Source organism: Triturus cristatus, chromosome 1_2, assembly GCF_964204655.1.
Source record: "Triturus cristatus chromosome 1_2, aTriCri1.1, whole genome shotgun sequence".
Taxonomy (NCBI): domain Eukaryota; kingdom Metazoa; phylum Chordata; class Amphibia; order Caudata; family Salamandridae; genus Triturus; species Triturus cristatus.
Genome location: NC_140580.1, coordinates 903015948 through 903033891, shown reverse-complemented (window position 1 = coordinate 903033891; position 17944 = coordinate 903015948). Strand labels below are relative to the sequence as shown.

The window sequence follows — 17944 nt, the reverse complement described above, 5'->3', positions numbered from 1 at the left end:
TGGAACATGAAAATATGCGCCTTTTAAATCCAGAGTAGACAAAGTCTGCTCTTTGTAAAAGTGGGAGCACTTGTTGAAGTGTGACCATGTGAAAATGTTCTGACCCTATGTAGTGGTTTAGCTCTCTGAGATCTAGAATAGGTCTTAGGGAACCGCCCTTTTTGGGGATGAGAAAATACAGAGAGTAAACCCCAGAGCCTTGGTACTGTATGGGAACTGGCTCTATTGCCCCTTTTAGTTAAAGGGACTGGACCTCTTGATTTAGAAAGTGAATATGTTATCGACTGCCAAATGGGGAGAAATTGGTGAAGTCTTCCCCTGACAGGTATGGTGTAATCGTGGGGGGAAGCATGGGCAAGTCACGGTTTGTTGGGGAAGGAGAGTTTCTAGGTGTGTTGCCCTTACCCCTACCCTTAAAGTTGATGCCTCTTTAACCTCCTCGAAAAAATCCTCTAGAGGGAGAGGATTGGTTATTACCCTTTTAAGTGGAGGTATTCTGATCTGGGGGTGTTTTTGACCCTCCTCTGTAGAAGGAGCGACAAAAGGAACCTCTGTTGAATGTAGTCTGAAGTGCTCCCATAGATTTAGCGACTTCAGTGTCCTTCATTTTTTCTAATGCCTGGTCAATGTTAGGGACAAATAAGTGTTTCCTATCTAAGTGCGTGTTAAGGATTGCTTATTGGCCCCCAGGTTTGAACCCTGAGATCCTTAACCAGGCGTGCCTCCTAAGTATGATGCTGGTGTTAATTTCTCTAGCTGAGGTGTCTGCAGCCTCTAGAGCACATCGAATCGAGGAATTAGAAATGAGCTTACCCTCATTTACTAAGTCCTGACCTTTAGGAGGTATTGGAGAAGTTGCTCCATTTCGTCCCAGTGTGCCACGTCATACCTAGCTAAAAGGCCCTGGGTATTTGCGATACGCCAGTGATTTGCTGCCTGAGCAGCTATTCGCTTGCCAGAGGCGTCGATTAGTTCGGACTCCTTATTTGGTGGAGGAGCGTCTCTTGATGATTGAGAATTCGCTGGCTTACGAGTGTTTGATACCACTAGGGAATCTAGGGGCAATTGTCCTCCGATAAAGAATGGGTTTGTAGGAGAACCTTTATATTTTTTGTCTACCCTAGGAGTTAAGATGCAGGCTCTGACTGGGTCTTTAAAGATTACGTCAGCATGCTGCATCATGCCTTTAAGCATGGGGAGTGATTGTGACGATCTATGTGTGGATGCTAGTGTCTCAAATAAGAACTCTTCTTCCAGTGATTCTTTCTGGAGCTCTATCCCATGGTAATGTGCATCCCTGGCAATGAATTCATGGCGTGAAGCATTGTTGTCTGGAGGAGATGGTTTGGTTGGGTGCAAGTCTGCATCAGTGTCACCTGGGGGATCTAGTGTGTAATCTATCCATGGATCTAGTGGGATAGGCATTCCCCCACCATCTGCGTCAGTCATAATGAGATTGAGGAGAATCTTGAGGTGTAATCTGCAAAGGATTCTAAGGAGGTGACAGGGGTGCAAGAGGTGGGGTGATGGGAAGTGAAAAAGACTTGTAGCCACAGTCTCTCTTCAAGGGGATCTTGTAAGACGTGTTCTCCTCTTCTTGAAGCTTGCGTTTGTTAGGTGGTTTTACCTGGATATGACCAGTATCAGGGTTGATATGCAGTCTTTTTTGCTTTGGATCGGGTGTTAATGGAATAATGTCAATTTTCGGATCCGAAGGGGTATCTTTGTTTCGGTGCCGAAGTTTTCGGTGTTAGTGCTTTTGGCCTTTCGGTGCAGAAGGTTTCGGCTCTGAAGGTTGCTTGGTCTTGGGCGCAGTGGATTTCGGCTCTGCGCCGGACTTCTGCTTGGAACAAGATGCTTTCGGCTCCGAGGAGGGTTTTAGTCTACTTGGTACCGAGCTGGAAGGCTGGACCGGTTGTTTCAGTGCCCAGCCCAAGGGCGGAACGTCTGAAACGTCATCTTGGTGCCGACCTTGGCCAGAAGGCAGAGGTGGTGCTGAAGCCTTATGTTTCTTCGGGACAGTTTGTGGGGGCAAGGGGTCTTCGGTTCTCATGTCACCTTGACCCTGCAGCAGCACCTCAGCGTCTAGGTCCATCTCGAGTTCCAAGCCTGAGACTTATTCTGAGAAGGCCACCTCCTCTGCTGCCGCGGATGCCTCGATATCTTCCTGGCCGGAGTTTTCAACGAAGATGTCCGGCATGTCCTCGATACTTTGATGCTGAATTTCCTCACGTCAAGCCCGACGATCAAAGAGTCTTCTTTAATCGAAACGATCTGCAAGTGTCACAATTTTCTTCCTCATGCTCAGGTGATAAGCACAAGATACACATTTCGTGTGAGTCGGTGCACAGATACTTCGCGTGGCACAGAGGGCAGAATTTAAACGGAGTCAGATCCATCGACAGAAAGCTACAGAGCGCGGTTAGGCCTTGAAGGTCGTCCACGAGGCTTCCCGATCGAAGGTCGATTCCAATGTCGAAAACGATACACAGAGTAGTGGGAACGTGTACGGAAACAATACCATCGAGGTAGAGAGTATTGCGCATCGAGGGGAACCCAAGAAAACGGTTTCGAACTGGAGCACAGCAATACACATCCGAACCCGAGGGCAGAAAAAAACTAACAATGGAGTCGATGCCCATGCGCACTATCACCGAAAAGAGGATTCACCTTACCTCGTGACAAGGAAAGACTTCTTCGAAGAAAAACAACTTGCAAACATCCGGACCCCACACTAGATGGCAGGAGTATGCAAAGCATGTATATCCACAGGACACATGCCTCGAACATAGAAGTTACAAAAATGAAGACAGTATAAAACAGCTATCCTTGCCATAATAGATCCCTTTCAATCCAAAAGGACCGCTGAATAGTCTTGTACTAGGCAAGCAGGATTTCTAAGTTGAATGTAAATGTAACAAGTCACCAATGAAAAGACAGATTACACATCTCAGCCAGAGATACTTTATTCAGCAGGAACTTGTAAAGCATCCCATTGGCTTGCAACCCCTCCTAACACTTGCGGTCAATTACCCAACAAATATTGTGCGGCACATTGCAGCATACTATCAAAAGAGATGAACAGGGGATTTTTAACAAGGGCAATAGTCCTTCATCCCATGGCATTGGCATACTAAATTCAAGATATTAGGAGTATGGCCTGGGAAGAGGTAGCAAGTTGAAGTTTTATCTAAAACTATCACTCATTTCTTAGTTCATGAAGAATTCACATATGGGTTATAAGGGAGATTGGATGGGGAGAAAAATAAAACTCCAGAAGCAATTTAGAATCATATACTAAATGAGCCACAACATACAGGACAATAAAAGCTAACACACAATTTCAAAAACAAAGGGAATCATCTTGAAATATAAAAAAAATATAGTGGTTGCTCAATGAAAGGGTACAATCAAGCAGGCTTCCCAATAAAGTAGGTGGCATATTTTTTACTGATCGGTTTTTCACAACAGCTGTACTGTGATTTCCAAAGGAAGTGCACTATGTAGATCTAAAAACATACCGTGAAGTCTGATGTCTCTATACTGCCCAGCGTCGGTCCCTTCTCCACCATAAAGCTTAAGAGTCCAGTCAATATCGTTGATACAGACCATGCAGGGTTCCAGGTATCCGGGTGAAAGTCTGTGATGGAGAGACATAACCTGTGAAAGAGATAGAGGAGCAAAGGAGAGAGGGAAGCGGTTAGAGAGGAAACAGAAGTGTGGTTAGAGCAAGAGGAAATAGAGGAGGAGAGAGAGTGGAGGAAGTGAGGGAGAGCAATAGAGAAAGATCAAAATTAAGTGGCACCAAGCAATTAAACATCCATCTCAATATATGCATGTATAATAAACATTCTTACATCATACCACACTAATTATCTGTAGACAACTCCTGTGCAACCTCAAATGCATGGTACTAACTAGACAAGCAGTGGAAAATCCAATCGGTCTGTCCTTTGAAAGTATTTAGCTGACCTTTCAGGTTGCCAATTTATCTTCGCGATACCAAATAGCATCTGATAAAAATTGTAAAAGGCAGCCGCAGCATACTGACTTCTACATATGCTTGAGTCCTCACACATGCGCAAGTCATGACACTGCGTCAGTCAAATAGTTTTTTTTACTTTTAAATTTACTCTTCCAAGATGGCGCTTCAGATTTTGAAGCAGTAAATTGAATATATATATCTTAAGTGCAAAAACAATGGCGGAGAGCAACAGATGAGCAGGGGAGTAAAGGTGAACAGAGAGGGCTAGGGGAGCAACAGAGAAGCAGGGGTGAGGAAAAAAGGCTGAGCGAGACACGGAGGTTAACAAATATATAACATGCATAGCAAATAGGTGTCGCCTTTGGGACTTTAGAAGTGTTTAGTTATCCAGCACAATATCCTTGGTGCAACTACATAAACTGTTACATGGCTAAACACTTATAAGATCCCAAAGGCGAGAACTATTGCCTATGCCAATGCTTGTTCTTTATTAGTGCGCTGTTTCACAGAGCACCACACACTGCACTGACTCCCGCTCTCGCTTCCCTCTACTGAATGCTCCCCCTCCTCACCCCTTAGTTTTAAGTCAGGCAGGAGGTGCAGCAGGCGCTCCCTCTGCAGACACATCTCGGCTGCGCCGGATGTCCCCGCCCATTGGACCGCCCATGCCCCGCCCACCTGCACTAGCAAACTGTCCAGGGGAGGATCTGGCAGGTCATCGTGTTAGAACGCGGGCGGTTGCTGAGCGGAGAGAGTGAGGAGCTTTAGGGGAAAAGAGGGCGGGTTTTGGTCCATCGACGAAACATTAAGGGCGGCCCGAACACACCATGTCGTTGCGCATGCACAGGCATTGTCTTTCTTTCGGCTCGCGGACGTCGGTAGAAGGACAGGCGCACAGAGCAGGGAGATCGGAAGGGTGTGGGCGGAATAAAACAACAAGTTTTCTCTTTCGAAAAAGTGTTTAAAACATGTTTTTAAGCAAATATGTCTCCATCAGGGGTATCGGCGGTGAGGTGGATCTTTATATATAGTGAAGTTCAGGGCAGGCAGGCGGAAAACAACCCCTAACAATCTCCAATATGTATGCAGGGTCTGCCTGGGGAAAAACGACGTTATGTGGCCATTGTTTGTTGGAGGTGCGAAGAAAGTTACACATATTTGGGAATTAATGTGTATTTTGGCGGTGCGCATGTCGGTGTTATCTCGTGAACATTCGTTATCCTCTCGCAAGATTTATCTGAAACTGGCGACCAGGAGCTGTGGTGAGGGTGGATTGCGTCATGCAGCTGACTTTGTATTTTCCACTATCAGGTCATACCTCGAGAACGCAGTTATCACACGCGGTCGCTCATGTAATGCGGAGACTGTTGTCTAACCGCTTTTAAACGGAGGGTATTTTTTTGTGCTATCTAGGTCTATGCCCGTGTTTTGCGGCATTGTAGACAGTTGTTCCCTGGGTGCACATGTTGGGGTGGCCGTTCTTTGTGCCATCGACATAAGTACTCCCTGAGGACCTTACAAGGTCAGTGGGTGGTAGCCTTTCAGTCCTCTTTTCTAGTTAAGCGGGCGGTCGGAGAAGAGGGTGCCTTTGTGCAAGGCTGTTTTTTTGGGGGTGGTTAGAACAGCTTAACTCATTCTCGATGTTGCAGGAGCGTTTTGCAGTCGTTTGGTGTTGTGATCAATGTGTGCTGTAAAAAGACAGGCGGGCGTCTTTTTTTGCCCGGCATTGTTTAGTGTTCTATGCACTCATCAAAGGCGGATGCAGACAGGCGTTTTAAAAACTTGTGGTTGAGTTATGGTTGATGCGGAGATTAGTTTCTCGTTAAAACCTGTTTTGATGGTGGTGATCGCCCATTTGGAGACCCTGGGTGCCTTACTGCTGAGCTCTGAGGGCATCTGAAAATAGCGACCCCTTCCCACTGTGATTAACCATTCACTTTTGCGCATGAGCGAAGCATTTCCGACCCATGCATGTTTTAACGCGTGTGCTTTTTTTCCCTTCATCCTGACTTAGTCTTTTTATCGCTGAAAACAACTATTTTGAGCGGCTTAAACAGACACATGCCCCTTTTTTGTGTTGACGTACTTTGGATGGAATTCCTGAATAAACAAGCAAAGGGGTCCGGGGGGGGCGACGACGGCAACGAATGAGGAAAGCCCGCAAATGGTGCATGCTTGGGAGAGCGAGCAGCTCATCTGTTTTCAATTATCACGCCCGCGTCTGGACACGATATTTGAAAACAGATTGCGCCCATGCGCGTACCCGCAAGCCTTAGGCCAAGGGCGGTTACATTGGCTGGGAAAGGCGGGACATGCGTCCGCCTTTACCTAATTGCGTGCTGTCTTTTCTTAAAGACGCACGCAAAGGCCAATGAAAATAATGCTGAAATAATGCTGAAAAATCCACACAAGCATGAGTTTGTGAAAAGTAGAGTTCAGCAGCAAGAGGCTGTATCCTTAGAGCAGTGCATGCGCGCTGCGCTAAGGCTCGACCTAAAAAGTGCATGAAAGCAAACATTGGGAGCAAAAGATTGGAATTTCGAGCAGGGAGAGCAATGGTGAAAAGGGAGGGGGAAGTTAGAAAGGAGCTAGGGATTAACAGAAAAAGGTGAGTGGAAGTCTCAGTGAAAGCAACAGACAAGCTGTGGGGGAGCAATAAGGTGAGTGCGAAGGAGCATGGCTGTAAAGTGAGAAGCAGCACATTGGTGAGCAAGCAAGAAAATATACACAATTCCTGTGGGCTGGATATCTACATCATGATACAGTAACTTTACCTCACGATACAGTCCACGGACTAGCTACTTCTCAAATCGCTTGTAGACTGCATCCTTTCCTTTACCCCTGAACTGCAATCTGCAAACTTTTTTATAGGTTTACGCTGTACAAACAGCACACACATATATAGACAATATATAAATTCGTAATCTACTAATTATTGCTCAAAATGTAACCAAAAAGTTAGCAAGGTAATGGATACTTTCTGGATACGCATAAACAAGTCTGACACATACTGCCTGGAGGAATCGTTGAGAAAGGAGGACAAAGGCTGACAAGTAACCTCACCTTTCTGCTAATGTCTTTTTTCAGTGCTAAAGCGTACCTATGTGAACACAAAACGTGTCACTTCTGACAAACCTTTCCACCATCTCACCCCACTAATCCACTGGACTCAGAGGATACATTTATCAATTTCTTTATTCGATCATTGAGAGCAAATGGTCATAAAAAGGTACAAGACAGAATAAGTTAAAAAGTTCCAATAAAAATCACAAGAGATGAAAACAACTGCATCTTTCTTTTATATAAACATGCATACTCCTTTGAGCCTCAGAATATGAAGATGGCCAGACAATATTTTGCATTTGCGGAAAGCGGACTGTAGAACAGCCCACATAAAGTCAGATTTTAGGATTTGGGAGTTAGCTAAGAAAGTGCATGGCTGGCCTGCACTAGGGTAAAACCATACAATTTGAGAATAGGTTTTAAAAACCTTTTTGTTAGGTGCTCGTAATATTTACAGAAAAAGTGCTCCAGGGTTTGAACTGATTTCTCATCACATGCACACACAATGATGGAAGCTTTGTCAAACTTGACTAAAAGAAAACAAAGCATTGACATGACTGTGCCTAGCAGGAGTTTAGCCAGAAGGTACATTTCCCATGGGCTAGGGATATCTAGCATCAAAAAAGCAAAAAGAGCTGACTACTCTATGTATTTCAGATGCAAAACGCCCCACAAAAGAACTGAACACAACACTATCATAATTCCGCAATCACGAATGCAGAGCTCTAACACCTAAAACGTAAGATTTCTACAACCAAATGGAAGATCACTTCTTCAAAGCTACAAAATTAAAACTCTATCAAGCAGCTGTCAATCTGAACACAAGCTTGGAAGAATCACCCTAAAAAAAATTTGCTAAAACAAATATTTTTTAAAAGCTGTTGTCATTTCAGAAATTCCATGCCTTGTTGGAGGCAAGCAATCAGCTGGCTCATCTTCACACCCATGCTCTCTCCACAAACCTTCAAGAAACTTCTATCAACAATGGTTGCAATACCTGCACTAAACCTAACTGGCAATGCATTTACCACTGGAGCATTTCTTGAAGAATACTAGCCATCTTAAAGACAGGTAATTGGGGAGTGACAAAATCCACATTCCACACCACAAGGAGATGACAATGTATCTTCCCTCTCCCGTGGGGCAGGCAATGTCCCTAGTCATACGACAAAACTGCTTTGCAACTGGCCTAGATCACATAACCTCAGCCAGAAAATGCATTCATAGATTCTAGAATGCAGCAGTGAGGCAACTTTCATATGATTTGTCTGACAAGCCATCAACAGTCTCCCAGTTACCAGACCATCTATTTTCTAGTTGCTCTGCATTTCTGACAAGACCTTACACAGCAACGATCCGACTTTCATACAAGCTACACTTAAAAATTACTCACAAAAATAACAGTTTGGTCTAGCTTAACACTTCCACTAATAATACTACATTACAAGAAGAAAACTATTGGAGGCATGGCCTACTCTTTACAAGCTGAACAAGCATTGGCATAGCCAATAGGTCTCGCCTTCGGGAAATTATAAGTTTTTAGCCATGCAACAGTTGATGTTATTGCACCAAGGATATTGTGCTGCATAACTAAATACTTATAAGGTCCCAAAAGCGAGACCTATTGGCTAAGCCAATGCTTGTTCTTTCTAGCTGCTCCAAGTACTTTGGACACCGCTTGGGCGTTGCCGGGATACCTCCTACGTATCGTGGCGTGAGCATCAGGCGCACGGCAAGGCCCTATACGTAGGCAGGTATGTGCTTGTTCATTGGTTGGAATCCTGTGACAGGCGAACGCGTGGCAACGGGCGTCGTTAACTCCGCCCCTTGCTTCAGACTGCGAGGTACTCCAGTGGGTTGAACACCTACTGCGACAATCTGTAACTTGAAAGGCCTGGGTTCCAAAGGTATTCATATAACTCGCACGCTTCCTCCGCCTGCTGCTGAGCTTTTTGTGAAGCCTGCGGGTGAGGAAACTAAAATACTACTACTGAGTTGGGTAATGATAGCGCGTATTAATTTAGAATTAACTGATAATTCCATGGTTTTTTTTTTTTTTTTTTTTTTAAAAACCTTTATTCGTGCATCTTAAAAGAACAAATACGGGCCTACAACCGTCAGGCCGGCCACGATACAATGAAGCACTGATACCCACATTAAATCCCCCGTGCGTCAACAGTCAGGATTAACAACAAGTTATGGATCACATACTGGAGATATCTTTGACACCCGGGGAAGGAGAAGTGAAGGTTAATTTTAAGTTTTTTAGATAATTTTATCAAGAAAAAAGTCAATGAAGGATAGGAACAAAGGAGATTCGAGTCCGCAAGATAGCCTCACCACACGGGAGAGCAGCAACAGCAGTAAGAACAACAATTGAAGTAAAAACTCAAACCGTGAGGCGGTGCAGAAATATAACAGGATAGTCACATGAGCAAGTACGCACCCCTCCGGAGCCGCCCCCACTCGATCCACCCCACACCCGGACCCCGAATCGAAGAAAGTAGAACGCAGAGACATAAAGAAAAAAAAGGCCCATAGAACTAATTAGGAACAGAGTATTACCCCCCCACCCTACACCAATGCGGAGGCTACGGCCTACCCCCCCCCAGCATAGTGCCTGTCGCCCAATGAACCCGAAATATAGAGGAGAAAGAAAGTAGGAATAGAGGAAAGAAAGTAAGAAAACAGAAAAGAAGGCGGGGAGGAGCCCACGGGACACCAGAGCGCCCCAAACCATCAGCCAATCATGGCCCCCACACACTGAGAGCCCACTACGCCAAAAAACAGCATGCGAAGATACCATGGCACCACAGTGTAAGCGAAGGGATACAAGTCGCAACGAGTGCGCGCATAACATACATACAGTTCCAGTCCCAGGCCAGCCCGTCCATAAACCATGGCAATAGAAGTCAGTCTAGCCCTGGCCCGATCGCGGGCTTGGGATTAAACCAGCCCCTGCATGAAGGCCCCGTGTCCCGAGCAGACAAAAACAAGATGGCCGCTTGTGAAAGGATGGTGAAGTAGGATCACGAAATGGCCGCCGCCCATCGATTAAGGTCCCTCTGTGCACCACATAAAATCCAAACCTGGCAAGTAAGGAACAGGAGTTCCACAAAAAGTAAGCAGTGGGCCACCGCGGACGGTTCCTCGAAGCCGTTAGGCATCGCTCAACAGGATAGTCCAGTGGACGCGGTGAGGCAGGCAACAATGAAGCAGGCAGCCATGACCAGGGGGACAAAGCATCCGCAGTTGAGGTGTAGAGCGGTGTACCCTGGGCGCCGGGAGCGCCGGGTGAAGGCACCAGTATAACACAGTCACACACCGCCGTTGCGTCCCCGCAAGCGGACAAAAGCACCGGGAGACCCACGCCCTGTAGATGGCACACAGTGCGCTCACGACCCGCGGCCGACAGTATGGGGTCAAACCGCTCACTCAGCGCCTGCAGGCCAGCGCACATCTGTAGTTGGAAGTCCCGCAGGGCAGCCAGAACGGAGCCGCATGTAAGCGGAGGCTGGGCCCCCACAGCGGCAGCAATCCGGGACGGCACCGTGGAGCTGGTGTCCGGAAGAGGGGGGGCGAAGTGGGCAGCGGGCGAGACCGGAGTATCGCCCCCCAGCCGCAAGCAGGCACTCAACGCCATGTTTTGTCGCTATACGGTGCAATGGCCGGGGGGGGGGTTGTAGCAAGGAGTCAATTCCTCTCAGGTCTACGCCGCAACGAGAAAGGCCGACAGTCGCTTCTCTTCTCGCAGGTTCCCTCCGCCGCTGGCTAGGCAATAGGTGAAGGGGGCAGCAGCCTCCCACAGCGCGGTCCTCAGAGCGGGGCAGGGGACCCGCCGCATCGGGGCCCACCCCACAGCTCCAGCCCGTCCGGCACAGGGTGCAGAAGGTGTCCGGCCGTCCCTCTCCGGGCTCGTCCGGCAACGATCCGTGGTGCGAGGTGAAATCGGGACCGCGGGGCTCAGGTTAGCGCTAGCCGGTCCGGCAACTGCGGAGCTTCCAGGGGGCCAGCAAAGGCCGTAATGGCGCAGGGTTTCAGTGCAGAGGACAAAAGCACCCAGAACTCGGGCATCCGGGCGGGCTGAGACTCCGGGAAAGCGGCAGCGCGGTCAGCGCGTCTTCGCACACGTTGCACCTCGAAAATCGGCGAGGATGGGCATCAGGATAGTAGTCCGAGGCCGCGGACCGACGGAGCCGGGCGCTCAAGCGTCTGCTCCGGTCGCCATCTTGGCTCCTCCCGATAATTCCATGGTTAATGTGTTTTATTTACATCAGTTCACAACAAGTACAGACGGCAGTGTGTTTTTAGGCATTTTTTATGGAGCTCTAACTCTTCATGTGCCCACTCTCTTCTCCGATAACTCCACCGAAAAAACGGCTAAACCTAATGGCAACATGTTGCTTTCCGTGCAACATTGTTTACCTCTCTTCGCACGTCGCAACCCACCTGAAAGTGCTTCGTCGTGCTCGACCCAAGCTCTGAAAGAACCACAACAAGCACAAACTCAAAAAAAAAAAACTTCACTCAATCTCAAGCACGTTTCTCCCTGTTCTTGGACGATTCCCTCCACCACCCACATCTCTCCCATTGTTCGAAAAGAAAACAAGTGAAGGAAAAAGAATATGGAAGAGAAGGAGGGTGCTGTATGTATAAAAGCAAGTCAAGCAGAAAAAGGGTGAGACAAAAAGAAAGAAATGCAAGTCATAAAGAGAAAGTACGAGATAGAGAACGGAGAGCCAAAAAGAGGAAGGAACGAAGAAGGAGGGTCAAAAATAAAGTACGGTGGTGCGGAGAGAGGCAGCGCGGAGGAAGGAGGGACGCGGAGACGGGGAGAAAGAGAGAAGCAAGCTGAACAGGGAGGGTTTAGAAAAACAGAGTGGAGGAGTGAGGAAAAAAGGACGAGAGGCTGCGGGGGCGGAAGGAGAGGAGGGAGGCATGGTCAGAGAGGAGAGGTGGGGAGCGAAAAAAAACAAGACAGGAGCAAAAGTGAAAGCAGGCTGGCTGGCGAGTGGTGTGCGATGTGCGCGCACCATGACGAGAGAGGAAAGCCATATGGCCCCTCTGCTCGTCATTGTGCGCGTAACCGCACGCCCGTCGCCAGTGCACGCGCCAGTGAGCTGAAGCGCTTCCCCAAAAGTGGATTGCATGGCGGCACGATGCACGTGATTGTGCGCGTGCTCGCCATGCAATCCACTTTTGGGAGCACTTTTGGGAGCCCCTTACTAGAGTCTCGCATAGCGATTGCTACGCAATAGCTAGGCGAGACCTAAAAATGACGTAACTTGCTTCCAGAAAGCACACAGGCCACCAACCATCACTTGGAATTCAAGGGGAACTGTTAAGACCGGACTTTTTCCTAGATAAAATTGATGGAAAAAGAGAGGAATCATGCCCTACTACCACCCAACATTAAGAGAAATTACCATAAGATCTTATTTTCCTCTAGAACATCAAGCGAGTCCAACTGTCAGGCGAATAAATCACAAAACTCAGTTATATCAAAGGAAAACCACCAAAAGCTCAAAGAATTTACTACTCCGAGGGCGTGAATTCTCTCTAGGAGAAATCCGGCACTCACATTCGACGTCCTAATCAGTTTTCACATCAATATTTATGGGGTTCTACAGGGGAGGGGAGTCACCCTAACTACTCCAAAACCAAGACCCTCGGGTCCTTACAACATGAATTCAATCCTTACCACACGCTTAATTAATAAATTATTAATAATAATCATTAATAATCATTTCATTAGTAATAATCACACAAAGATTTTTTCTGGTCTTTGGCCTTAATTTAGGCTGGGCACAAAAAATTAAAGACCAGAAAAAATCTCTTTGTGTGATCATTACTAATGAAATGATTATTTAATTAAGCGTGTGCTAAGGATTGAATCTAACATCTCAAACAATGTGAATCTTTAGAAATCCTCATCACTGAACTTAGAGGACAATCAAAACCTTACATTATCAAAGTATAATAAATATGCTTGAATCCACTGGATTATGAATCATTACATCATAATTCACATACTGCATGTCAATCAATCATCACGAGGCATCTGTAATCCCATATGTTAGGCAGAATGTCCAAACTGACCAACTGCCCGGATAGCATCATAAACCTAAAAAATACAGCCAACTAATTTTGTTCATGATGTTCACATACAAAGATATCTTCCCCATAGCTTCTTAATTCTTTCAACCTTCTTGTGCAAGACTAATGCAAGTGCCACCCCATATACATCTAGAAGCGTGCAGCTACCACAGTTTATAAAGAGCCTTACACATATGATGGAGATCTCCTAGGTAGCCCAAATACATGGAACAATAAATATTATACTTCTATAGCGAGCGGCTTAATAAACCTGAATGAGAAGTCTATCAAAGCTGCATGACAGCTGCATGATAAAAAGCTTGACAAACTGTAACCATTAGGCACAAACCAATCACTAACACTTGGTGGCAATGGATTTGCATGAGCCCCTCTGCAAAAATGCCTCAAAGTTAGTAAGTGCTATATAAATACACATAAGACAACAAACCCTAAACTAGCTGGATTCAAAGGGGCACTATGGACCATAACAAGACATTACACGAATTACCTCACACCAAGCAATGGTAGATCAACAGTTGATTTGGTAAATAGATCAGACTTCACTCAACAAACACTACAAATAAACGGCTTCAAAAAAATATTTAACACAACCGCCACTAGAGATAATACAAAAAAACCTAACAAACAGACAGGCTGACTACTTTGGTCTATGCCAGAAGCCTCGAGACCAGAATGTGACAGTACACAAATCCATATTAACCCCTTCGGTGCTCATGACGGAACGGTTCCGTCATGAGCCACGGTTGAGCTGTGCTCATGACGGAACCGTTCCGTCATGACCACGCCCGCGCAAGATTCCGTCAGCACAGCGGCGGAATTTGCGCAGCATGGAAGGGGTTAATGGCAATACAGTTATATGAAAATAGGATTACATTTCCTTTTGGGAATTAGCAAAATTGGTCAGATGTGTTTCCTTTTAGGTGAAATGGCTGCAAGGATCAGCTGGTGGTACACTTTATAGGTGGGGCAGACTGGTAACAGGAAGGGGTCTTATCCTCTTAATGAGGTTTACATCAAGTTACAGTCTTCACATTCCCACGCTGTGGGTAAAGAAAATTAGTTTGAGGTAATGAGAAGATCAGTAAGCATGGTTGTATCCTAGGGCAGGCACACTAAAATAAAGTATAGGCACTTCAAAGCCTGGAAGATATGAAATTCCAAGACATTTGGTTTGATCAGGTTAGGATAATATCCAGACTGCTACATTATTACATTTTCATCGCCATCAAGTGTTTGTAGCTTTCATTTTTCCCTGAAAACTGGAAAAAAAAAAGTTCCGACTTACAGTTAAAAGAAAGTATGATGAGTTTGTGGTGTGATCTACCTTTATATCACAGACACAACACACAAGGACAATAAGTGCCTGGCCAATATCATTACCACCTTCCCGTAACAATTTAACAACTGCCTTTATGAAAAAGTTTTTATGGTTTGAGCAGTACAATCTGATGTCAAAAAGGTGCTCTTACTCCTAGCAGGGAGACATGTAGGGGACTGACAATTACACACACCACGCTCTCTACAAACATATGCTTAATTTCAGCTGGCAGACGCACCATGCATAGGTAATTCTATTTCAATTTGGAAAAAAACCATGACGCAATGATTTTATTGTGTGCAGCAGGGAGGTGCACCGGAGGCGATCAGCCAAGAACTATAGTGCTGGTTAAGGGCGACACTGAAATTTCACACGTTTTCCACAGAAATGGTCTAGAATACACTGGAGGGTAGTTGAGGGGACAGGAATGTCCTGTGCACTGTATTACAGGCTTGCATCCCAGTCCTGGGTGAAGCCAACTGTAGGTTATCTGGCATCCTGAATGTCTGGCACAGGACACATGGAAATCATGCAGGCAGTTTTAGGCCTAGACTTTGCCATGGTAGAGGCCAATATCCTAGCTCTCTGGTCTGGAAGAGGACACCAAGTGTGAAATCTAGTCTTGCGTTTAAATCCTTTATTTGATAGTTGATTAAAACAATTCAAATATTGTTGAACCCAAACAATTCACTCATGCATCATGCAACAGAGAGAAAATATAATCTAGAAGAAATAGATAAAAACTATGTTTTAATATTTTACCTAATTGCAGCAGTGCTCAGTGCAGTAAGATTAGACAGAATTTTAAATTTAAAACATCAGCATCAAGTTACATAGATGGGTGTGAAAAAGTGCAATGTGCACGTTCTGTTATTTATGCTTCAAAGTGGCTGGCTGGCAGCAACGTAGTTTTATCCTGATAGCCGCAATGCTCAGAGGCAAGATAAAAAATTTTAAAAAGTAAAATATCTGCATTGATTTATATGGCTGACCTTAAAAAAGTGGCATGTGCATAGTGCATGTCATATTGTTTGTGCTTCACCGGGGCAAGCTGCCTGCCTTTAGTTGTTCGGAAGTCCTTTTGGTGACTTTCTATAACCTTGGAAAATATTGCCATAAGTCTGTAGTCTTTACCCTGAAAGCAGTGCTTGGCTTCCTCCTGGCACGATCAAATGTTCAACTCCCTAAAAACATGGTTTCAGCAGCAGCCACCTTTCACACTCACACATCGGGCATGTACACAGCCAATGGGCTAAGGATTATCTCAGACAGGAACAAAAGCAACAGGAGACATCTTGAAAAATTTTATTTATTCGCATTTGAAAGGGGAAGAGATAACTAATGTTGAGGTTTCAGCTCAGGGTAAGTTGGTACTACAAATTGATTGTGGGTCTTAGCTGGTAAGAGAAGCTGGTAATTTATTGTGGATTGGATTTTTACTGATCTTCTCAAGAGGCATTTGAAGCATCCATAGATGTTCAAGGACCATAGTTGGACCATTTGGAGATCAGCGAGGGCCTGCTCTATGGGTGTTTGCCAAGGCAAGGGAGTTAGTCACATCTTGACCTAGATGAAATTTGAAGCTCCTGGCCTCAGCCATTTTTTTGGTTTGAACCAAACAGTTAGCAGGTTTGCTCTCCGAGCTAGACCTTGCTCTACAAGATCAAATTTCAGATGGATCTGAGCTTCCCTGGTGGAATTTAGAAGTCTGAAAATTGATCTGAATAGCGTTGATTGATTTAGCTTTAGCCATCCTTTGAACTTATCCAGGAAACTTCAAGGGGCCGGAGCAAAAACATAACATTTATGACCTGCAATAGATGCAGGGGAGAGGGACCTGTGAGAGGTATTTGCCATTTTACGCAGTGCAGCTGTAATCCCTGTAGCCCTTTTTAGAAAGCTGCCGTGTGAAGTTTGGATGCACCCAAAGCCTGAAATTCAATGCTGAGCTAGTTACAGTAGGTTGGCGATGGAAATTACACATTTTTCACAGTTTATTTCTAAACCATTGGTCGTACAGTAGGAGGCCAAGATATTGAGTTTGAGGGAAGCAGCAAAACTTACCTGTGGTGACTCGTTCCACTTGGTCCACGCCGCTACCGCCACCGCCAAGAGTCCAGGGGTGCCATTGCCAGCGTCAGCAAGCCCCATCTCCCACGTCGCCGCCCCGGGACTCCAACTCCCGGCAGCCCCAGCGGCGGCGCGCCGATCTGACGCAGCGCCAGGAGGCGCCTACAAATCGCACAGAGGCCGGCGGAGCGGGGGGGAAGCAGCAAAACTTACCTGTGGTGACTCGTTCCACTTGGTCCACACCGCTACCGCCACGAGTACAGGGGTGCCATTGCCAGTGTCAGCAAGCCCCATCTCCCACGTCGCCGCCCCGGGACTCCAACCCCCGGCAGCCCCAGCGGCGGCGCCCCGATCTGACGCGGCGCGCCAGCGCCAGGAGGCGCCTACAAATCGCACAGAGGCCCGCTTCGCGGGACGCGCCGGGCGAAGCCCGGGCAAAGGGCGGGCCGTCTGTGGCCGTCCGGGGCAGGAGGAGGCAGGGCAGGGCCACGGACTATCGACGTATAATAACTTGGATCCCGGACTTGTGGTAACGTATATTTTTAATATTGTTTATTGTGTACATTACGATTGTTGGCTTTATTTTAACCTGAGGGTTATCTAAACAATTGGACAGGTAAACGGACAAGATACTGTGGTACTATTGATTCGGTAGCCTGTTTCTGCTGGCCCCATTATGTCCAAACTTAGGTCCTCTAAATTGGTGACAAACAATGAATCAAGGACTCTGGATAACTATCTTGTTAAAGTAGTTAGTAAAATTAACAAAGATAGGAGATTATCATTAAGTAGGGTCAGCCCAGAAACGTCTCCCACAAGGCAGTGCTTATCTCCCTCATCAATGCCCCTAGGTGCCCTGGCTAATTCCAATAATGAGGATGACTCCAGTATTGATGTACCCGTGGTAGAGCAGGAATGTTGTATCGAATCTATTCAAGGCCAGAACCCGACACCTCCATTAAGGTCCCCTCCAATTCAATCTCCCACAAGGAGAGCGGTGCGTGCCTGTAGGAAGGTTCCTGTTAAGAAAGCAGGGGGTCGGAAACCCAAAAAGGCTGGTTCAATAACTCTTAATAGGGGAAATATTCCTGAGCCCACAAATAGTATAGAGGGAAGTACTTTGCATTCAAGTCAGATTGATCTTTTGGTTACCATCCTTGAGTCCAAACTGGAAGTATTGATTAGTCCCCTGGTGGCAAAGGTAGAATTAGTGCTTCTTAGGGTTACCAGACTGGAAGGTTCGTAGAATCCTGTATGACCCGGTCCACCATCTCGTCGAGCCCTCAATCTGGCTCATCGGGCTCCATGGGTAACCATATAGTGGGTCCTGCTACACATGCCTTAGTCAGTAATAGGGTTGATGGTTTAGGGGCTATTGTTCAAGCTCCACC

General features: G+C 46.3%; 1 protein-coding gene across 1 annotated transcript in view; it reads right to left on the bottom strand.

The window, feature by feature from the left end:
- UBE2J2 (ubiquitin conjugating enzyme E2 J2) overlaps positions 1-17944 on the bottom strand; it is a 189487-nt gene that overhangs the window by 19661 nt on the left and 151882 nt on the right. The window contains exon 5 of the mRNA XM_085609619.1: positions 3522-3660. Within this exon, the coding sequence (XP_085465745.1) occupies positions 3522-3660 (139 nt within the window). The remainder of the gene's footprint in view (positions 1-3521; positions 3661-17944) is intronic.